The sequence below is a fragment of the Lepisma saccharinum genome, chromosome 5 (genome assembly GCF_977018435.1).
Source record: "Lepisma saccharinum chromosome 5, izLepSacc3.1, whole genome shotgun sequence".
NCBI classification, from domain to species: Eukaryota; Metazoa; Arthropoda; class Insecta; order Zygentoma; family Lepismatidae; genus Lepisma; species Lepisma saccharinum.
In genome coordinates this window covers 37949161-37973759 of record NC_139233.1, presented here as the reverse complement: position 1 = coordinate 37973759, position 24599 = coordinate 37949161, and the positions used below count along the sequence as shown (strand labels likewise).

The 24599-nt window shown below is 34.0% G+C and overlaps 1 protein-coding gene across 1 annotated transcript; it reads right to left on the bottom strand.

Annotated features, from left to right (window-relative positions):
* Positions 1–6828: 6828 nt before the first annotated feature.
* Positions 6829–23649, bottom strand: LOC145987993 (pancreatic lipase-related protein 2-like). Its single transcript, XM_083122833.1, has 4 exons — positions 23643–23649; positions 8482–8709; positions 7842–8033; positions 6829–6989 (listed from the first exon to the last, which is right to left on the bottom strand). Exons 1-4 carry the CDS (start codon positions 23647–23649, stop codon positions 6829–6831), a joined length of 588 nt encoding a protein of 195 aa, XP_082978959.1.
* Between the last annotated feature and the right edge of the window lie 950 nt (positions 23650–24599).

Below are 24599 nucleotides of genomic sequence, written 5' to 3'. Positions count from 1 at the left end.
AATATCATGTTCTAGGGTTTTAAAAAAACGATGGTTACTACAGTAGTACGGAAATCTACCAACTCGTTATTAATAGTGAAATTTATGTTACAGTTTACATGAAAATATACCTCTTGTTTGTAGTAAACCAGCGTTAATTATGTGCATCATATGTTCATTCATGTGATTCCGTAATGTGGTGTTCTTGAATTGAGATAAAAAGCACGAACAAGCATAGGAAAACATCTGCTCCAGCAGAATAATTCCATTCGCTAAAACACAAAGAAGGGAGGAGAAGAAGAAAGCAATAAAATAGCGAAGGACAATTTGCTTGATGCTATCTATCCGCTGATTGTTCCCCAACGACAAAAGAAATAGTAGGCAAACTGTCCATCACCATTTTTCATTCAGTCTGTTTTCCACAATCTGGTGATCATGAACTGAAATAGAGGACATCTGCTTCACATAAAGATAATTCCATTCCTTAAAATAACACAGGATGTAGCTAGAATAAAATGTAATGAAAATAGTAATGAGCAATTTGCTTTCTAATATCGATTTCAATTACTGTGAGCAAAAAAGATCGTATTTTTTTTGCAGAATACCTGTATTTTGAACAGACGTTTAAAATCAATCCGAATATGACGATTCTCTAAATACTGCTGAACTTGAAAGTAGAAAACTACAATACATTCCATATTGGCATCCTTCTTTACGATCTATTGCCACATGCTTGTGTTCCTGAAATCACGTCATAAACCGGAACGCAAAATAAAATACTTCCCATACAAAAACAACAAAACGGTTATGAATAATGCTTTGTTTTACTTCAATATAAATATCATCTATTACACTTTGCCATTGCGGCATATGACTAAATTCTCTTCGTGATTTGTACTGTAGGTCGAAGTGAACAAAAATGCGTTTCACTGAAGCGATGTATAATTTGATCTCGGCTTATGCCCCACAAGCCAGATCGATTTCGGGTATATTTATGCAATATATACCCCTTTCTCTGGAAAAGAAAAGAACAGTGTGTAACATGAAAATGTATTATACCAGTAATAATGATAATAACTAAGGCTGAGCATATACCGCTTTGAACCGATACCGATGTTTAAATAATATAATAGACTACTACGCGTTTTTCAAAATTTCGATTAACATTATAATTATGTATCAATTTACCAAGATTTTTTGTTTTAAAATATTCAAGAATTACATCAGAATATTAAATTCACAAAATTATTTTTTTCGTACAAAACTGGTACAAAATAAAAATTTACTTTGAATTTTACATAATTTCCAGGATAATTAGTTGTATATTGACGAAAGTGTCCCGCGGCATTTTTGCGGGTCTGTGAAAGGCCAAAATGCCGGCAAAGTCTCGCCCGTTATGGTTAAATAAAATGCAACCGATACTTCCCGATACCAATACATCGGCATCGGTATCGGCTATTCCCTCATAATAACAACCACAATATTCCTTATAACAATGAATGATTCTATACAACACAGACAACCAAGACGAACTATATTTTTCAGTAATGTTCTTGTCATGCAGACCTGCATTTTTCACTGTATGCAAGACCTTGAAAAAGGCAATTTATTCTGTGTACACCATCGCTTAGCACTGATACAACATTCCCATTTGCATCACCCTTTTTCTGTTGGGTAGTGTACTGATAACTTAAGTAAGCAAGAATCAAATTGTGTAAGGGCCTTCCCGATGGCGTAGTGGTAATGTCGCCGCCTTATAATTAAGTGGCTTCGTTTCGGGTTCGATACCCGATTGAGGCACATGGTGGTTTCTGGTTCGAATCACACTTCAAGCTGTAGGTTCAGTCCCAATTAGCCTTTCTGTTCATAAAGTGGATATAAACCCTGTGTGGCCAATTAAACGCTGCCATCTCACCACTGAACAAGAAGTACGAAGCATTTCTTTAAAGCAATGCACATTCAAACACATATATAGGTATACCAGAGCCGCGGTGTTATAGTTGGCAGAGCGTCTGACTGACACACGACAAACACGGGATCGATTCCCGTGTGATTTCAAGTGGGAACTTTCCAGGAAAGGCCCTGCATGGAGCGGCTATTGTGGTTCGCCTGGTCATCTGGACAGTGGTGCTGATCATATTATCTTCACAAATTGCCGAGATTATGAATGTGTGAGTCATATATATCCCCTCCTCCCCCCCCCATACGACTACATGGCATGTTGCAATGTGATGTGTAGAGAATAGCTCGCTCGCTCGCTCGATCGCACGCACACACACACAAACACGCACATATATTAGCCCCGTCTATACTGAACGCAACTCCAACTGGCGGCCGCTGACCTTGAAGGCTATATCTGGCCCTTTCCGTTTCCCAATCATTTTCTGTGGTGTAGAGAGAGAGAGAGAGAGAGAGCTATAGTACGTAAATTGTTCATTTGATTCAGTTGAAATATGAATTACGTAAATAGTTTTTCTGTATTGAGATGTACTATTTTGTATTGTGACTCTTAGATATAAGAGTTTGAATGTTATGTGTTGAATGGGTTACGAATCATTTCAAGCAATCAGTTTTTCTGCTTTGCGGATTTGTCCGACCCACCTCCCCTATACAACAGCTTCGTTTTGTGCCGTATTCCGTGTTCCTTGCAGGTGACCGGCTAGCGCCTTGGTCTTGTGTCCGTTTCAAGAGGGAAGGAGTGTCAAACTGGTACTTAGCTTGCTTGTGTGTGCCTTCAGGGTTGAGAATTTCGTTCGCTGCGCTGTACGTTGCGTCCGACTTATTCGTACATGGTAGAGACATCCATTGAGAGACATCGCCTTTGCCAGACATATCCAGTGTTGCCAGTTTTAGAATTATGCTACACCAATTCTGGCTAGATTCTTTTCTTTTAAAAGCTTTACTTGCGCGTGTTGTTCTTCTCTTCACTGTCATAAAAAGAAGCCTTTAAAAGCTGTGTTCTCTTATATCATTACATGCATATTATATGTGCTTGTCAACTGTGATATATGGACATTTAATGAAATTTTTAACGCCGCTGATACATGTACGTCTTCAGGATTTTTCCAGGAAAGGACAAGCAAGGTATTTTCTAAGGGAGGGGGGACGACGACAATGAGGCAGAATTTCCCCAAAATAGTATTACTCCCTTTAAAAAAATTCTTCAGTTTGAAGTTATCATGTTCCTGCAACGCCCTTGCAATAATTAACATATATTACTGTGACTGAAATAAAATTATATGCGTAAAATATGTACGTTTTGATTGACTATCATTTCCGGGTGTCGTGGCCTCGCTTGGCCCCCTCCCTTCCGGACGTCCATGCGTATGGAGAAATCATTCCAACCAGTCTCGGTTAATGGAATTATAAGGTGACTAGATTTATTATATCAATATACAAGAACAACAAAGAAAATCATTCATTGTTAGTTCTATGCATCATAAGCCTCGAGAATCATGGAAGGTCTATACTGAAATAATGAATTGAAGGAAATCATGCCCAGTTTTTATTTATAGTCTACCTGTTCAAGTAGGAATGGAAAGGTGCACAAGAAGAATTACAAAAATGTATGTAAAACAAAACCAAGTATTTCGATCAAGTTATTTCTATAATTGTAATAAACCAATTGTCATTTCAACTAAGTAGTTATAAGTTTCAATTTGTATTTTCCGGACTATTAACTTTGCCTTGCTTTTAATCGTATATTTCTCTTTATCCTTAATTTTAAACAAATCCTAGATAAGTCGGTAAAAAAAATAGGACACCGAGACTATGGGAAAGAAATATACTGTGATAGAGAAACAAACACAAAGGAAACACCAATGACATTAACGCGGGTCAAACCAACACCATTTGTCGTTGAGAGCTGAATTCACATCCACGAAATCGCAGAAATATTCCCATGGAATTCCTTATTCGTCTGATATTGAATACCCAATGATGCTTTATGATATGTAATATACACTTATGAAGTGAATATATTACTAGGACTTTGCCAGATTTCAGAAAACACACATACACATATACGTAAAAGATATGAATAAGAGGTTGTTCATTTGGATATGAATTTCCAAGTTGTATTTTTATGCTCTTGTGAATAGATGTAAAGGAAAGTGAAGTCTCTTATTCTTAAACAGAATTACAAATTAATATTTGCTTAAGGATTAATTTATCACAATATACACTACATTGCAATTATGCATTCAACATATGTTGAAACAATGCCTTTTGTTATGGACTTTTGGTGGATTTAAGACTCAACAATACGCTATCGAGAATTGACCTACAGTTTAAATCCTACCTAAAGTGAGATTCGAGCCACTATGTCCCTCGACCGGGTATTAATCCCACTGCCCCTTCATTACAAGGCGACGTTGTTACCACTATGTTATCGGGGCACGGCGCTCTATATCATGTTTTTTTTGTCAGTACACATTCATCAATTCTCTCATTATCATCGTCGCGATTAGCCAAAAATGGCCAAAATTCAACGCTAAGTAACAAAAATAAAATAGAATGCCATCAGTGAGGCACGTATTGCTCGCAGCCCTGTTTTTGAAAATGAAACCATAAAATTCATGACATGCCGCTATCCAAGTAGGTAATATTACATTTTGTGTTTATCACGACTATTAAGGTTTATACATCTTGTTTCGACTTATCTGTTGACTACACATTGTTCATTACTGAAAACTTGCTTTCAGTTTGCTGTGTACAACGCACTCATTAAAAAATATTAATTTTATACGTATACGTTTTCTGGCTTTCTAGACTCAGAAAGTTAAATATAGCAACATTCCATTCGTCGTTTTCCAAAATGTTCCAATTTTCTTATAACCACCATGCCGATTTCCAGGTTACTGCTTACAAACTTGAAATGTTAGATATGGCAACCAGACATGTCTGTCTTTTATAAGTTCCATATTTTGTAATTTTTGCAGTAGTATAGTATGTAACCATTAAATACCTATTTTAACTTCCTGCCTTTAAAATTGGAAAAAAACCATGACAACCATGTATTTCATATTATTTAAATTCCCCTGTTCGGCTATATACAAACAGCATTCCGATTTTCGACTTTATACCTTCATAAAATTAAACCAAATATGGCAAACTACATTTTTGGTTAAGGCGGTTCTCAACTTTCTAGTGTCAGGATATGACAACTCTATTTCAAATTAAAACGTTTCCTAATTGGCCTTGTTTATGGTAACATTAATAAGCATGATTGCAATTTTCAACTTCATACATTCAAAAATCGAAAGTTAAAATTAGCAACCTGAATTTCCAATTACTTTAAACTTTCCCCTTTCGCTATATTCAAAGTATCATATATAACAAGCTTAAAAAAAGTTAGATATGGCAATCATGGACCAACGAGTGTTTTGCATGAACACCTGTCTGCCTTTTATCTTCCTCCGTACACTTTGGTTCGCCTTTCCTCTGCGCACTCGTGCCCTTTAGAAGGTCGAATGGATTCTCTGCAGTAGTTTCGCCAGTGTTACTCGAACCAATATTCCGGAATAACCCACTTCTCCCTCGGCGTGGACTGTAACGTCAGGCTGATATTCCGAAGTGCTTAGCCTGAACCAGAAGTTGAACCGAATTGAGTTTCAGTCGCGATCCCTGGTGGCAGGAAATGAGAGAGTGGTTCCATTCTCTCAACTTATAAAACCACAGGTGGCACACCTGCTATTGAAATATATTGTCCCCTGAAGTAGTAAAAATGATAATGAAAATAATAATAATAATAATAATATCGCTCTCTTCACGAAAACAGTCCTGTGAAGTTCGAAGCTTCCCCTTGGCTCCTCCACACCCCTGGCCTCCAAGTTTGCCACACTTCTTCTACGCTTCACAGTTGAGACATTGCGCGTTGTACGTATCCGGTTGATTGTGCCTTCCTTAGTGTATTGTGTAAGGATTATTCCTTGCTTATTGACAACACTGTAGGTGAGTGACGTGATCTTGACTGGACTGTTTTCGTGGCGCTAGCTTTAGTAATAATCAAATTTATAACAACAATAACGAGCGATGTTCAAATGCCGTACAAATTCCACAAACAAAATTACTAATGTACTCGGAACCTTTGATCGTTAGTTTTCTGTATACACTCGTATTATCCAAGCTCGGAGCGCTCCGGAGCGACTCCGGAGCGGAGTGGACAAGTTCTTAGAATATCGCTCCTCGCTGCACAGCGGAGCGAGAAATATTCCGATTCCCGCTGCTCCGCTTCGGAGCGGAGCGAACCATTTCTTACAATCTCGCTCCTCGCTCCGGAGCGTGGGCAACAGCCGGAGCGTTGATCCGCTCCGCTCTGAAACCCTGGTTTGAGACTATTCTACGTATTTTAATGTGTTGTGTTTGTCCTAATTAGGTCAATTTACAACTTACATTTTTAACCTTTCTAGGGGTTCTTTAGACCCCTTTTTTAAATTATAGGGTAAAGTTTTTAGATTAAAGGTTTTTTTCCCCTTATACACTGAAGGATGCAAAATGGTCATACGTGCCGAAGAACCCAAAACGTTTAAGTTAATCAACGAATCAATCAATCAAAACTTGTTGAGAAGCTATCATTATCATACGTAATAATTATCCCCCTATTATCCAATCATAATTTCCCCAATATCACCCCTTAAGTAAGATTGGACAAAACGGGAAGAATATTCTGAAAACGTATTGAAACACTTGAAGATGTTAATATTAAACATGTGTTTTGGATTTTCTGCTTTTCTTGTGTCATTATTAAGTTGCAAAGATCTATATAAACAGGGTCTTCCGAAACTCAAACTCCTATGTAAACACTCAAATCAAACATGCTTGTACTTGCACTCCGAATAAATCCATCCTTTACCTTGTATCCACGTATTCGCCCATGAGGGTGGTTGCTCCAGTGGAACATAGACCGTTCTGGAAATCCTCCCAGCTGAAACATTGCCTGGACACGAACCCTGGTTCTGAGAGTATGGACTCTGTGAAGTACTGGTAAGATCTGCCATGGCTGCACGACGCTGCAAAGAAATTTGAAACAGAAAGTTATTTGATTAAAACTGTATCTCGAAAACGGGCAGCTCAAGGTCATTCATCTGTTCCTGAACCTTCTATGATCCATATCATCTTCAAAAGTCCAGTTTTTTGAATGTGTGACACAACAAAAAAGCTAAAAACATCAAATCTAATTTACTTTATGTATTGACACTACGTGTGAACATATTGTTCTTATAGTATGTGGTGAGAGTTTAAAGAGAAGCATTTACAACCTTGATGTATGACCTATCAATGATAACGTTACATGTAAACAGTTTCTGCACAGGTTTTGTTACAAGAAGGTGTATTGGCCAAGTTCGATGTTCCCACAGTTTTCTTGTTGTGGCATCACATATCAAATAGAGAAGCTTATCGGACAGTATTCAGATCAATTGCGCGAGAAGTGTAACCATGCATTTAACCATTGATTTGATTTATGATTGGTGATTGATTTGATTTATTTTACTTCACATTTCCGCCCCTTTTGGGTGATCGTGAAGATCAGCGATGATACGATGAAATTGATCATATCTACTCTCTCTTTTTCACCTCGATATTTCTTCAAACACGCTTAAGTATGGAACAAACAAAGCATCTTCCTTTTCACTGGAAACCGGATGAATGATTTGTGTCAAAAGGAATAAAGGAAAGCCACGCGTGTGAATACTATTTTGCATTGCACAATTCAACTCTCCCCCAAAACACTTTTCGAAAACGAAAAACTCTTGCACCAGACATGTACTAAATTTGGTGAGAAATCACCAGGTCGACATCACTGTACGGAGTGGCCTTAACCTGCCATTTTTAAACTGAAGCAGTATGAAATCCGACATTACCTGTCATATCCGTACCACAGCCCGGCTGACTCTCAGATGCACCGTTCGGATAGAAGTCAACGTGGCCTACCGAGAAGGAAATTCCTTGCAAACCCTTGTTGGTGTGGATGACGTCCACGAAGGCAGCGTCTGATTGGTCCAGCCTTCCGTCTGGTCCTTTGATTTCAAAAAGCGGACCGGCAGGGTCTAATCCTTTAGGACAAATAGAGGAAACGTATTATTTTAATAAAATTCTAACGATAACAGTGTAAGTTTTTTGAAGCATGGATTTTAAAGATTTTAAGTTCATACACACAACATGTACTCTAATTATATGCAATAAAATTGCTTCAAATAATAAACTATAACAATCCACCCTGTTTGTGTACGTTACAGTCCTGATGAGCACTTCTGTATAGAAGCAACAGGATTTTACAAGTTTTCATAGATTTTATTTTTAAAAAAAAATCAGATACTTTGTATGACATAGTGAAATATTGCACTTACATGAAATCATGATTGGCCAGATTAATCATTAAGTTATCTCATCATTATTGGCTGTTATGACGACTATTACACGGTCGAACAGAAGCACGGGTAAAAGTGAAAGTGATTGCTCATTTTTTCCGTGATACAGATAAGTATACAAATCTCCAGTCACTTGCCTGTGATTCTGGACATAGCTCCGATGGAGAAATTAGCTCCTGCAAACCCTGCCACGTGGGCTCCGAGAGTTTAGCTCCTCCTACGGCCACCAGGAATTCTATGAGACGAGCAACGAAGTCGCCAACATCCCTTGTTTCCTCAACCACAACGATGTAGTGATCATTAGCTGCAATAACAGAGCAATCGACACCAATCACATTGTAATCTCTTTTACAGAGATAGCCTGCAACACAGAATTAAAAAAAATCTTATAATTTCTCAACTTCTCAGGTTCATGCTTCCTACATGTAAGCCAGATTAAAATAAGCTGACAAAGAATTCTTTGAGAATTCAAACTTTAGAAGCCTTCAGGTTCGTACTTACTACATGTAAGCCAGTTAAAATATACTGAAAGTTATAATCCGTTGAAAGTGATGCAGCTTTACAAAAGTCGAATCACTATTTTAAAGCTATTGGCAAATGAAACGAAATCTATGCACCATGCAGAAAATAATGTTAAATACTGCCTACCAGAGACCTCAGTAGTTGAGGACCCCGCCAAGGACAATTAGTGCACGGGCGTTAATTAATTTGCATATAATTAAGAACTAATTTGCATAATATGAATAAATTTGCATATTATTAGATTACTTTACATTTATGTATTTGCATGTTTATAACTTTTATGAATACATAATTATTTATTTTATGAAAAATATGTATATAGAAGGTAATTAGAGGTACTAAACGCTATGAATATGGTTTTATATTCATTACTGCTAAGTATGTAATGTATAAAATGTTAATATTAATGTTTATAATATTGAAAATAAGTTTTCTATGGTTTATGAACCGCTATGAACGGTGGTAATGGTACGAAAGAAGACGGTCCCGGTACTCGAACCCACGATATGTAACGGTAATAAATATAGTGCACTATGTAATAATGTTATATGGCATGTAATATATTGAGCGGAGACGAACTATGTATAATGTGTGAGCTGAGTCTGATGCCAGACAGACAAGGGTGAACTCCGCGCTGAGGGTAGACGAGAAAGGAATTTGGGAGATGTGCGGTCAAGGTCAAATGACGTCACAACGTCAGAACAAAGAAAGAACCCGATTGACCAATCAGAACCGGTTTTTCCAAGGTTAACCAGTACGCAATAACAGGGGAAAGGTATGCAATACTGTAGGGCAGGGGAGGGATTCAACCAGACAACAAAGGATGTCTGGTAATGCGCAGCAATGGTCAATTTTTTGAAACTGTGCGTCGCTTGCATGCTAGAACAGGTTTCTGTCTAAGTAGGCCAAAATTACCGAGAACACAAGAAAAAAGGATTTTTGGATACCCAATTAGATTGGAGCGAGAACTTTAAATTGAACAAGGAGAACGAAGGGTAAGGGTTTATTATTTGTACTATGAAGAAGGGAGAGCTCTCAGGGACTGGGCCTACAGTTTTCACTATTTGCTTTTATCACGGGGTATCGAACCTAGGACCTTTTCATTATTGATTTAGGTAGTAAATTTATGTTACTGTGTGCTATTTAACATATTATTGAGTTTATTTTTTACCAAACTTTGACTTTATGTCAAACATTTTCACAGCTTATTTTTATTTTTACCAAAATAACACTATTTATACTATTCAGGCAACATTTTTTATTAAATTTTGGATTCACAAAGACATTTTTTTCAACTTTTAACTTATTATTTTACAACTTTTTGTTAATTTTTACCAAAATAACACTATTTATACTATTCAGGCAACATTTTTTATTAAATTTTGGATTCACAGACATTTTTTCAACTTTTAACTTATTATTTTACAATTTTATGTTAATTTTTACCAAAATAACACGATTTATACTATTCAGGGAACATTTTTTTATTAAATTTTGGATTCACAAAGACATTTTTTTCAACTTTTAACTTATTATTTTACAATTTTATGTTAATTTTTTATCAAAATAACACTATTTATACTATTCAGGCAACATTTTTTTATTAAATTTTGGATTCACAAAGATATTTTTTCAACTTTTAACTTATTATTTTACAATTTTATGTTAATTTTTTATCAAAATAACACTATTTATACTATTCAGGCAACATTTTTTATTAAATTTTGGACTCACAAAGATATTTTTATTACTTTTTAATTTATTATTTTACAATTTTATACCTATTTTTACCAAAATAACACTATTTATGCTACTCAGGAAAGACTTTTAGTTATATTTTCGACACACAAAGTGTGTTTTTTCAACTTCTATCTGTTTATTTCACAAGTTTAGGCTTATTATTACCAAAATAATACAATTCAATCTGTTCAGGAAAGAATTTTAGTTACATTTTCGACACACAAAGTGTGTGTTCTCAACTGCTATCTGTTTATTTCACAAGTCTAGGCTTATTATTACCAAAATAACACAATTCAATGTGTTCAGGATAGACTTGTAGTTACATTTTCGACACACTAAGTGTGTGTTCTCAACTTCTATTTGTTTATTTCACAAGTTTAGGCTTATTATTACCCAAATAACACAATTTCATCTATTCAGGATATTTTGTATTTACAAAGAGATTTTTTCAACTTTTAATTTATTATTTTCAAGTTTATGCCTATTTTTTACTCAAATAACACAATTCTATCTGTTCAGGAAAGACTTTTAGTTATATTTTCGACACACAAAGTGTGAGTTTTCAATTTTTATCTGTTTATTTCACAAGTTTAGCCTAATATTTACTCAAATAACACGATTTGAACGTGTTTTTTTATTACATTTTGGACACACACACAGACAGATATATTTTCCAAGTTTACAGGATTATTCTCTAAGTTTACTCAAATAACACATTTTAAATGTGTTTTGAATTAAACTTTGTACACACGAAGTGTGTTTCGTCAATTCAAGAAAGTTTTCAAATATATTTTGGATGCAAAAGTATGTTTTGTCAAGTTCTACCCTTTTATTTTACAAGTTTAGGCTTATTATTACTCAAATAACCAATTTCATCTATTCAGACAACATTTTGTTTGTTATATTTTACTCACAAAGACATTTTATCAATTTTTAATTTATTATTTCTCAAGTTTATGTAATTTTTATTCTAATAACACAATTTTAACTATTCAGGCAACATTTTTGTTGCAATTTGGACTTACAAAGAGATTTTTTTAAATTTTTGTATTAAATTTTCTACTTATTGCGTTTTGTATTTCACATTCGATATTACAAATTTCTAAGGTGTGTATAATATTTCAAACTATTTTCAGGGTGTATTTGTTAATGCTTTTGGATAATAACTATTAGGTTTTTGGATGAACTAATGTTAAGAATATTTCAACCAATCAGAAAATGTGTCGTTTTTATTTCCACCAATCAGAAAACGCGTCGGTTTTATTTCATCCAATTAGAAAACGCGTTGATTTTATTTCAACCAATGAGAGAAGGCGTCAGTTTTGCTTATGAGGTATAAAAACTGCGTAAAAGCAAGCAGAAGCTATTTTGAGAAGTATTTGTGAAGCATTGTGTCAGAGAAGACATCAAGTTGTGATTATTGGCCGTGAGTTTCAGACAAAGAACTCAAGGGAAGCTATAATTAAGGTAAATGATTTTTATTATGTAGTGTGTTTTTTAAATAATATGTAAATGCAAATATTGAAACGAGGAAAACGTCAATGCAAACCTAAAAGAATATGCGTAATGTGAACAAGTACTACAACTATTTTTCTTTTTCTCAGGTGCTTCTAATTTTGTATGGGTGACTGAAAGGGACCATTAGTGAAAGATGGCGTCTTCAACCTCCACAAACAAGGCTAACCACACTGCGGTGAGTACCTCGCAAGAGATTTTACCATTGGAATGTATATTTCTCCACTAGTTTTTTGAAATAATATATAAATCCAGAAAGCAAAGAAACGAAAAAAGTAAATACAGAAATGAATATGCGTAATATAAACAAGTACTACAACTATGTTTCTATTTTTCAGGTGTTCTTATTTGTGTACCTGTGAGTGGAAGGATCTATTACTGGAAATAACGTCAACAAAGTAACCGACAAGGACATGAGTCAAATAATTGCATCATGTCCATGTTTTTCCAATTATATCTATAAGGATTGTGTGTTGGAGACTTTGAAGAGGTATACACCTGGCAAGTATATTATATGCTGGGGATGTTATTCTAAACAAGGCAACCAACTAGCCCACGATTGTGTAGTTAACCATTTCATCATTTTCTACGAGTGTGAGTGCGTATGCTGTAAAGATGAAGATTTACTCTCTGAACGTTATTTTATTTGCCAAGGAGAACGCTGTTTGAATAAATGCCAACGATGTGTTAAGTGGATGGGCGAGAGAATCCAGTATTATTTACAGGACTTGGATAACACAAAACATATTTTTGATTTTTATATTACTAACCATGAGGATGTTGCGGATGCTTTGACGGCACACGAGGTAGAGACAGAATACAAAGCTTTTTATAGTGTGTTATGTGGAATTTCAAACAATATCGAACTAGTGAAAACTCTTATAGATGCTATACGCTCAGCAGAGCTTACTTATGGTAGCACAGGATTTTTGTGAGAGTTGAATAGAGACTGACTAATAACACCGAAATGGTGCAATACATTATTGATGTACAAGGATTTATTTATAACAGAAAATTTATATTGCGTGAGATTTGTGTGAGTTCTACAAATTTGGACACTGTGTATTATGCGCTTGTGAGTGTTCCCGATTATTTCAAAGAGAACAAAGAATCGCGCTGGGTTAAATACAATCTCCATGCATTAATGTATGATATTCCTTGTGGATGTGAAATATACTATGTCCGGAGGGCAGTTAGGAACTTGAACTGTCAAGGTGGTACATTTTTCTGCAAAGGAAAATCCCAAATTATCAAAGATTTGTTTAATATTGATAACATTGTTGATTTACAAACTGTAAACTGTCCATCCCTTAAGAATTTGTATATGTTTCAAGGAGGATTGTGCAAGTATCATTCTGATACTTCTCCCCCAGCTGAACAAGGTTGCGCATTCAGAAATGTTCAAAGACTTGTATGTTGGTACAATAATAAAAATATTAATGTGTAATGTATTTTAGTGCAAATAATAAAGATTTGTGAAAAAGAAATGTTTTCTATGTTGTTATTTAGTTTTAAAGCCTTTATTCAAGGTATTTTCAAGTATTACTGGTTTTTTGGCTGCATCAACACATGGGTTATTTCCATTTGGTTTATTATACGAGGCTACAATCACTATATGTCTATGAGGACTAAAATCCACTGATTGAACCTTAAAGCTTAGGCTTACTACGTATATTGATTAAACACAGGACAACACGAATCTTACAGAGGATTGTAGGAGGCATAGGCCCACACGCCAGAGCCTTATTAGCCTGCAAGAACAACTTGTATGTTGAATTGTGACTGTTTAGCAATAATATTTATAAAGTTTAAATCATTTTCATTAGATTACATATATATTTTGGATTCAAATAAAACACTCAAGTTAAGTTTTTTAAGTTTATTTTTATTTAATATACAAATATAGAATATATCAAATTTACATATATGAAAAGTACTCTACCAAAGAGCAAAAGTCACATAGGGATTACGATTTAGCCGATGCTGAAATTCTTCAATGAGGGATTTGTAGTAAGAGAGAAATTTTTGCCACTGTTTAAAGTTGAGGGTGACTCCACCAGAGATGCTGGTGATTTCCACTTTTATATTTTCTCCACTGCCCTCGAAGGTGAAGTAAAGTTCTCCTATAATGTTTATAGATCTGAATCTGTCTTTTTGTGTGGAGAATCTGTTTTTGTAAGTGTCGAAGATCACATCTGATTTGTAGACGCATGATGGGTACTCTTCTTTATTTAGGACAATGTAATTTTTTTATTTTCTTTTTCATGTTTCAAAATCAATTCAGTGTCTGCGAAAGTACCTCGAATAATGATATTCATGTTGGCATCGATGATGAATGTGGTTTCTGGTTATATGTTGTTCATTTGGTGGGTGCCTCTGATAGACTGCATTTTGGTTTGGTATCAATAAAAAGTTTTAAAAATATGCAACTAGTGCTACAAAAGGAACGGAAATTATCGACAATTTCTGGATTATAACTAAAATTCAGTTTGCCTTTTACATATCCAATATTTACAGACCAACACTAACTAGACTTCGATTATATAAATGTAGCAGGAACTATATTTCTGAGAATCAAACTATATTAGGATTATATGTTAAACTTATACAAAACCAGATTATTCTATGTAAGTATATTTATATTGACTGGATTATTTAACAGATCAAACGGAAAGAAGGCAAAATCCACTAAACGTAGGTGATTGCATGAAAATAACTAGGTCAAGGAGTGACCAACAGTGAGCTGAGGTTATATATAGAGGGTCGCTCTTCATAATTCTTACCTTCGCTGGATCGGCGAAGAAACGCACTTGTGGGCGGTAGAATCTGAATGAGCTCCACCAAGACATCGGAGACTCGAAGCAGATGTTTTGGTGGATGAACCCAAGTAGGGTCAAAGAGTTCTCAAACGATATTTCTTAACATAACTAACTTTTCAAAAAAAAATACCTTGTTCTCAGATATCTTAGTTGGTATAGCATTAGGGTTTTAACCTATCTGTCCAGGGTTCAAGTACCTGTCTAGGCGGTTACCATTTTTTAATTTTATCATTGGATCTTGTGCAGCCTAAATATAAAATATGTTTACAGTCTAAGAGATTATAATTTTTCTTCAAATGTAATTCGTTATAAGCAATGTAAGTTAATTTGGGAAGTTGGCCAAATTGGTTCCTCATACAAGAAGAAATGACCAAATTGACCCTAGCGCCTATGACCGTACTTGGGTTCATCCACCAAGACATCTGCTTCGAGTCTCCGATGTCTTGGTGGAGCCCATTCAGGTTCTACCGCCCACAAGTGCGTTTCTTCGCCGATCCAGCGAAGGTAAGAATTATGAAGAGCGACCCTCTATATATAACCTCAGCTCACTGTTGGTCACTCCTTGACCTAGTTATTTTCATGCAATCACCTACGTTTAGTGGATTTTGCCTTCTTTCCGTTTGATCTGTTAAATAATCCAGTCAATATAAATATACTTACATAGAATAATCTGGTTTTGTATAAGTTTAACATATAATCCTAATATAGTTTGATTCTCAGAAATATAGTTCCTGCTACATTTATATAATCGAAGTCTAGTTAGTGTTGGTCTGTAAATATTGGATATGTAAAAGGCAAACTGAATTTTAGTTATAATCCAGAAATTGTCGATAATTTCCGTTCCTTTTGTAGCACTAGTTGCATATTTTTAAAACTTTTTATTGATACCAAACCAAAATGCAGTCTATCAGAGGCACCCACCAAATGAACAACATATAACCAGAAACCACATTCATCATCGATGCCAACATGAATATCATTATTCGAGGTACTTTCGCAGACACTGAATTGATTTTGAAACATGAAAAAGAAAATAAAAAAATTACATTGTCCTAAATAAAGAAGAGTACCCATCATGCGTCTACAAATCAGATGTGATCTTCGACACTTACAAAAACAGATTCTCCACACAAAAAGACAGATTCAGATCTATAAACATTATAGGAGAACTTTACTTCACCTTCGAGGGCAGTGGAGAAAATATAAAAGTGGAAATCACCAGCATCTCTGGTGGAGTCACCCTCAACTTTAAACAGTGGCAAAAATTTCTCTCTTACTACAAATCCCTCATTGAAGAATTTCAGCATCGGCTAAATCGTAATCCCTATGTGACTTTTGCTCTTTGGTAGAGTACTTTTCATATATGTAAATTTGATATATTCTATATTTGTATATTAAATAAAAATAAACTTAAAAAACTTAACTTGAGTGTTTTATTTGAATCCAAAATATATATGTAATCTAATGAAAATGATTTAAACTTTATAAATATTATTGCTAAACAGTCACAATTCAACATACAAGTTGTTCTTGCAGGCTAATAAGGCTCTGGCGTGTGGGCCTATGCCTCCTACAATCCTCTGTAAGATTCGTGTTGTCCTGTGTTTAATCAATATACGTAGTAAGCCTAAGCTTTAAGGTTCAATCAGTGGATTTTAGTCCTCATAGACATATAGTGATTGTAGCCTCGTATAATAAACCAAATGGAAATAACCCATGTGTTGATGCAGCCAAAAAACCAGTAATACTTGAAAATACCTTGAATAAAGGCTTTAAAACTAAATAACAACATAGAAAACATTTCTTTTTCACAAATCTTTATTATTTGCACTAAAATACATTACACATTAATATTTTTATTATTGTACCAACATACAAGTCTTTGAACATTTCTGAATGCGCAACCTTGTTCAGCTGGGGGAGAAGTATCAGAATGATACTTGCACAATCCTCCTTGAAACATATACAAATTCTTAAGGGATGGACAGTTTACAGTTTGTAAATCAACAATGTTATCAATATTAAACAAATCTTTGATAATTTGGGATTTTCCTTTGCAGAAAAATGTACCACCTTGACAGTTCAAGTTCCTAACTGCCCTCCGGACATAGTATATTTCACATCCACAAGGAATATCATACATTAATGCATGGAGATTGTATTTAACCCAGCGCGATTCTTTGTTCTCTTTGAAATAATCGGGAACACTCACAAGCGCATAATACACAGTGTCCAAATTTGTAGAACTCACACAAATCTCACGCAATATAAATTTTCTGTTATAAATAAATCCTTGTACATCAATAATGTATTGCACCATTTCGGTGTTATTAGTCAGTCTCTATTCAACTCTCACAAAAATCCTGTGCTACCATAAGTAAGCTCTGCTGAGCGTATAGCATCTATAAGAGTTTTCACTAGTTCGATATTGTTTGAAATTCCACATAACACACTATAAAAAGCTTTGTATTCTGTCTCTACCTCGTGTGCCGTCAAAGCATCCGCAACATCCTCATGGTTAGTAATATAAAAATCAAAAATATGTTTTGTGTTATCCAAGTCCTGTAAATAATACTGGATTCTCTCGCCCATCCACTTAACACATCGTTGGCATTTATTCAAACAGCGTTCTCCTTGGCAAATAAAATAACGTTCAGAGAGTAAATCTTCATCTTTACAGCATACGCACTCACACTCGTAGAAAATGATGAAATGGTTAACTACACAATCGTGGGCTAGTTGGTTGCCTTGTTTAGAATAACATCCCCAGCATATAATATACTTGCCAGGTGTATACCTCTTCAAAGTCTCCAACACACAATCCTTATAGATATAATTGGAAAAACATGGACATGATGCAATTATTTGACTCATGTCCTTGTCGGTTACTTTGTTGACGTTATTTCCAGTAATAGATCCTTCCACTCACAGGTACACAAATAAGAACACCTGAAAAATAGAAACATAGTTGTAGTACTTGTTTATATTACGCATATTCATTTCTGTATTTACTTTTTTCGTTTCTTTGCTTTCTGGATTTATATATTATTTCAAAAAACTAGTGGAGAAATATACATTCCAATGGTAAAATCTCTTGCGAGGTACTCACCGCAGTGTGGTTAGCCTTGTTTGTGGAGCTTGAAGACGCCATCTTTCACTAATGGTCCCTTTCAGTCACCCATACAAAATTAGAAGCACCTGAGAAAAAGAAAAATAGTTGTAGTACTTGTTCACATTACGCATATTCTTTTTGGTTTGCATTGACGTTTTCCTCGTTTCAATATTTGCATTTACATATTATTTAAAAAACACACTACATAATAAAAATCATTTACCTTAATTATAGCTTCTCTTGAGTTCTTTGTCTGAAACTCACGGCCAATAATCACAACTTGATGTCTTCTCTGACACAATGCTTCACAAATACTTCTCAAAATAGCTTCTGCTTGCTTTTACGCAGTTTTTATACCTCATAAGCAAAACTGACGCCTTCTCTCATTGGTTGAAATAAAATCAACGCGTTTTCTAATTGGATGAAATAAAACCGACGCGTTTTCTGATTGGTGGAAATAAAAACGACACATTTTCTGATTGGTTGAAATATTCTTAACATTAGTTCATCCAAAAACCTAATAGTTATTATCCAAAAGCATTAACAAATACACCCTGAAAATAGTTTGAAATATTATACACACCTTAGAAATTTGTAATATCGAATGTGAAATACAAAACGCAATAAGTAGAAAATTTAATACAAAAATTTAAAAAAATCTCTTTGTAAGTCCAAATTGCAACAAAAATGTTGCCTGAATAGTTAAAATTGTGTTATTAGAATAAAAATTACATAAACTTGAGAAATAATAAATTAAAAATTGATAAAATGTCTTTGTGAGTAAAATATAACAAACAAAATGTTGTCTGAATAGATGAAATTGGTTATTTGAGTAATAATAAGCCTAAACTTGTAAAATAAAAGGGTAGAACTTGACAAAACATACTTTTGCATCCAAAATATATTTGAAAACTTTCTTGAATTGACGAAACACACTTCGTGTGTACAAAGTTTAATTCAAAACACATTTAAAATGTGTTATTTGAGTAAACTTAGAGAATAATCCTGTAAACTTGGAAAATATATCTGTCTGTGTGTGTGTCCAAAATGTAATAAAAAAACACGTTCAAATCGTGTTATTTGAGTAAATATTAGGCTAAACTTGTGAAATAAACAGATAAAAATTGAAAACTCACACTTTGTGTGTCGAAAATATAACTAAAAGTCTTTCCTGAACAGATAGAATTGTGTTATTTGAGTAAAAAATAGGCATAAACTTGTAAATAATAAATTAAAAGTTGAAAAATCTCTTTGTAAATACAAAATATCCTGAATAGATGAAATTGTGTTATTTGGGTAATAATAAGCCTAAACTTGTGAAATAAACAAATAGAAGTTGAGAACACACACTTAGTGTGTCGAAAATGTAACTACAAGTCTATCCTGAACACATTGAATTGTGTTATTTTGGTAATAATAAGCCTAGACTTGTGAAATAAACAGATAGCAGTTGAGAACACACACTTTGTGTGTCGAAAATGTAACTAAAAGTCTTTCCTGAACAGATTGAATTGTATTATTTTGGTAATAATAAGCCTAAACTTGTGAAATAAACAGATAGAAGTTGAAAAAACACACTTTGTGTGTCGAAAATATAACTAAAAGTCTTTCCTGAATAGCATAAATAGTGTTATTTTGGTAAAAATAGGTATAAAATTGTAAAATAATAAATAAAAAAGTTGTAAAAATATCTTTGTGAGTCCAAAATTTAATAAAAAATGTTGCCTGAATAGTATAAATAGTGTTATTTTGATAAAAAATTAACAAAATTGTAAAATAGTAAGTTAAAAGTTGAAAAAATATCTTTGTGAATCCAAAATTTAATAAAAAAATGTTGCCTGAATAGTATAAATAGTGTTATTTTGATAAAAAATTTACATAAAATTGTAAAATAATAAGTTAAAAGTTGAAAAAAATGTCTTTGTGAATCCAAAATTAAATAAAAAATGTTGCCTGAATAGTATAAATCGTGTTATTTTGGTAAAAATTAACATAAAGTTGTGAAATAATAAGTTAAAAGTTGAAAAAATGTCTTTGTGAATCCAAAATTTAATAAAAAAATGTTGCCTGAATAGTATAAATAGTGTTATTTTGATAAAAAATTAACATAAAATTGTAAAATAATAAGTTAAAGGTTGAAAAAAATGTCTGTGAATCCAAAATTTAATAAAAAATGTTGCCTGAATAGTATAAATAGTGTTATTTTGGTAAAAATTAACATAAAGTTGTAAAATAATAAGTTAAAAGTTGAAAAAATGTCTTTGTGAATCCAAAATTTAATAAAAAATGTTGCCTGAATAGTATAAATAGTGTTATTTTGGTAAAAATAAAAATAAGCTGTGAAAATGTTTGACATAAAGTCAAAGTTTGGTAAAAAATAAACTCAATAATATGTTAAATAGCACACAGTAACATAAGTTTACTACCTAAATCAATAATGAAAAGGTCCTAGGTTCGATACCCCGTGATAAAAGCAAATAGTGAAAACTGTAGGCCCAGTCCCTGAGAGCTCTCCCTTCTTCATAGTACAAATAATAAACCCTTACCCTTCGTTCTCCTTGTTCAATTTAAAGTTCTCGCTCCAATCTAATTGGGTATCCAAAAATCCTTTTTTCTTGTGTTCTCGGTAACCTTGGCCTACTTAGACAGAAACCTGTTCTAGCAAGAAAGCGACGCACAGTTTCAAAAAATTGACCATTGCTGCGCATTACCAGACATCCTTTGTTGTCTGGTTGAATCTCTCCCCTGCCCTACAGTATTGCATACCTTTCCCCTGTTATTGCGTACTGGTTAACCTTGGAAAAACCGGTTCTGATTGGTCAATCGGGTTCTTTCTTTGTTCTGACGTTGTGACGTCATTTGACCTTGACCGCACATCTCCCAAATTCCTTTCTCGTCTACCCTCAGCGCGGAGTTCACCCTTGTCTGTCTGGCATCAGACTCAGCTCACACATTATACATAGTTCGTCTCCGCTCAATATATTACATGCCATATAACATTATTACATAGTGCACTATATTTATTACCGTTACATATCGTGGGTTCGAGTACCGGGACCGTCTTCTTTCGTACCATTACCACCGTTCATAGCGGTTCATAAACCATAGAAAACTTATTTTCAATATTATAAACATTAATTTTAACATTTTATACATTACATACTTAGCAGTAATGAATATAAAACCATATGCATAGCGTTTAGTACCTCTAATTACCTTCTATATACATATTTTTCATAAAATAAATAATTATATATTCATAAAAGTTATAAACATGCAAATACATAAATGTAAAGTATTCTAATGATATGCAAATTTATTCATATTATGCAAATTAGTTCTTAATTATATGCAAATTAATTAACGCCCGTGCACTAATTGTCCTTGGCGGGGTCCTCAACTACTGACCCCAAGTAACAGAGCAAGAAAGCCTAGGCTATGTTATGTTTGAGTGAGACTTTAACATGAGCGATTCTGCTATGTTAACTCTAGTTTCTTCATAGTATTCCGTGGCTACCATCAATACTTTCTAATGATTCGCATTTTTCACCACATACTTGTGGATTACACTCTATCATGTGTAAACAATATGCTTGGCTTGAATGCTGATCTGCTCTAGTACTAGATCCACAAACTTATCTGTGATGCGGAGAAACGGATCATTTTATGGTAAAATTTGTTTAAAAATTAGTGAGATTATGACAAATCATGTATAAATGAGATAAGATAATATAATAAAATAAGATAAGAGATCAGTATATCGAAAGGGAGTATTCAAAATAGACAATGGTAATCCTGAGATTGACGTAAAAAATGTTTGCAGATAGTACTTTGTACTAGGAGGATTTTCTGCATAAAAGACCGTGCTTGCATATCAATTATGTTCCATTAGTGCAAACAAAGCAGAATGGCGAACTTCTGTGCCTTCTTGTTGCTTGCGTTCTTGCTATGTGCAGGTAGACTTTTGTTAATAGTTTTCTATTTATGACATAATTGGATCCTTTGAATTACAGATCAGTCGTAGCTCAATTAATAATTATAATGGAGGTATTTTTACGATTGCCGCGGCGAGTTCTCGAACTACAGGAGGAATTGTTATAACACATATAGACCTAGGAAAAGATATAAACATCAAGTTGAATACATATAGGTAAATCATTCAGATCGGAAACTGTTTTTGATGAAAAATTGTAGCTTGGAAGTATTTTTTCAAGTAGAGTTCGTATTGAGTTTTTTAATCCACTTTGTGCACAGATAGGCTAATCGGGACTAGAAGTACAGTTTAAAGTGCGATCCGAACCACTGTGTACCTCCATTGGGTATTGTACCCGGAATCTCTGGAATACAAGGCGACAAGGTTAACACATGCCGTCGAGAAGGCCCTTGTAGAATTCATGAATTCACGATCCTAACTACACTTGAGAAACACTAAATTAGGTGCTTGGCCAAAATTGCGATGTTGCCACATCTTATATATACATGCAACTGGATCTGTTTGAAGGATTACGGCAATATATCTTCTTGTTTTTCAGTATATATAATGTGCCTGATACAAAATGGAATCACCATTTGCTTATCAGATCAAGTGTGACTGTAATATATTTCTCTTTTGGAGGAAAGTTTGATTTTCGAAGTAGGCAACACCGTATGTTGAACGTTAACTAATTTTATTCCATATAAATGAAGCAACGCAAGTTTTCTTCTCGGCGGCGCGGAGCGGTTTTGAGACCTGTAGTTGATTATGTGCTTTAGATCAGTGGTTTCTAATTTACGGTCCTAGAATGCCCAGGTGTCAGAGCAGACTTTAAGAATAAACCAATTTAAAAATTAAACATTTTCCAGGTTTTCTTGAAATAATAATAATAATAATTATAATCGTTTATTTTAAGTGTTGAGCACAGTATGAAACCTAATACAGCACTAAGTCAAATACAAAAGTACAAAGTTACACGAATAAAATACATAAGCTGCAGAAGAACATAACATAAGAAGTTAGCATATTTACAGTTCAAGTTACAGTTTTCAACGAGATCTATTATATTTCTGATACTAATAATTGTTTATTGTTATATAATATTGTGCAATTATCTGTGTATAGTTCTAATAATAATAATAATAATAATAATCATATTTATTGAAATAATCATATGTATATAATACTAATAATAATAACAACAACAACGTCAATTATTATTATTATTGTAATAAATTGTACCTATGTATTTTATGAGCAGTTTATGACTTCAAATATTCAGATAAATCCGTGGTGGAGACGCAGCAACAAAAGACAATTAAATATAGTTCGTGATAAATGAAAAGTTAAGAACCGCTAATGTAGAAGACTAGGAAACATAACCACTTCTGTTGCAATTACTTCAAGCCTTGTTCTTACTGATGATTAAAATCGCATTCCAGAACACTTGATCCATCTGTACGTATATACTCCATACTTTTAGATCACCCTGTATATCACTATTCAGTGAAATAAAAACGATTATATCATGTAATTGGTATTCCTATCGACTAAGAGAACTATTTCGGCTTCCAGATGTCGGCACAAGCACTAGGCACAAGGAAAGAAAGTACCTGGCATTCTATGACAGACAGGGTAGGCTTCGCGTTACCAGATTGGACAAGGAATACCCTGTTCCTCAAATTAATCCGGAAAATGACGTCAAATTTCATCTGTACACAAGGTCAGTACCGCAGGTTTAACCTCACAATCCATTGTCAATAACAGGTTTGTTATAATTCAGGAACGTTTTAAATTATTGTTGTTTTCGTAATTGAAAATGTTTGAAAATATATTTAAATATAATAAAAATTATATTAAATTTTAAGAAATGAAGAATTTTCCAGTTATTTTTTAAAATATTAGAACGTAAGACATAACTTAATGCTTTGAGAAGGAACGAATCTCCGGGACAGGCACCTGAGAAAGTGAGATTTTGTTCTCTGGGTGGGAGCGAGTAAAGGAGCAAGAAGGGAGCACTTGGAGGCTTTTGTAAAAATGCTCCCCCAATGGTCAGCCAAAATCAGTTTCCCCCTAATTTGTTATGGGTCAAAGCACATTTTTTTTCTGGGTTATGTGGCGACTAATGCTCTTGCTGTATAATCAAGGAGTCTCTACTTTGATTTCAGTGCTTCACAGTCCCGATTAATAATATCTGTCCATAAATGATTTCAAGAAATTATTTTAACTGCTATTTAAGCAGCATACATTAATTTTAGGGATATGACGAAGCTGAAAATTTACCGATTCCGATGTACTCACCGATAATATTTAACCGATTCCGATACATAAGATTATTAAACAGAAATGGGATGTTATTTTCAGCATGACAAATATAAATTTGCTATGCACATTTGTATTGCATATCATATGTATATACATATATATTCTCAAGAGATGCAAATGTACATTTGCATCTACAAAATATGGTTATGTGAACGTTTAAGAAGAACATGGATTCTCAAGAGATTTTACATTAGTACACAAACAGTTCTTTGAAATGCAAAATGAATTCCTGTTCTTAATGTTGG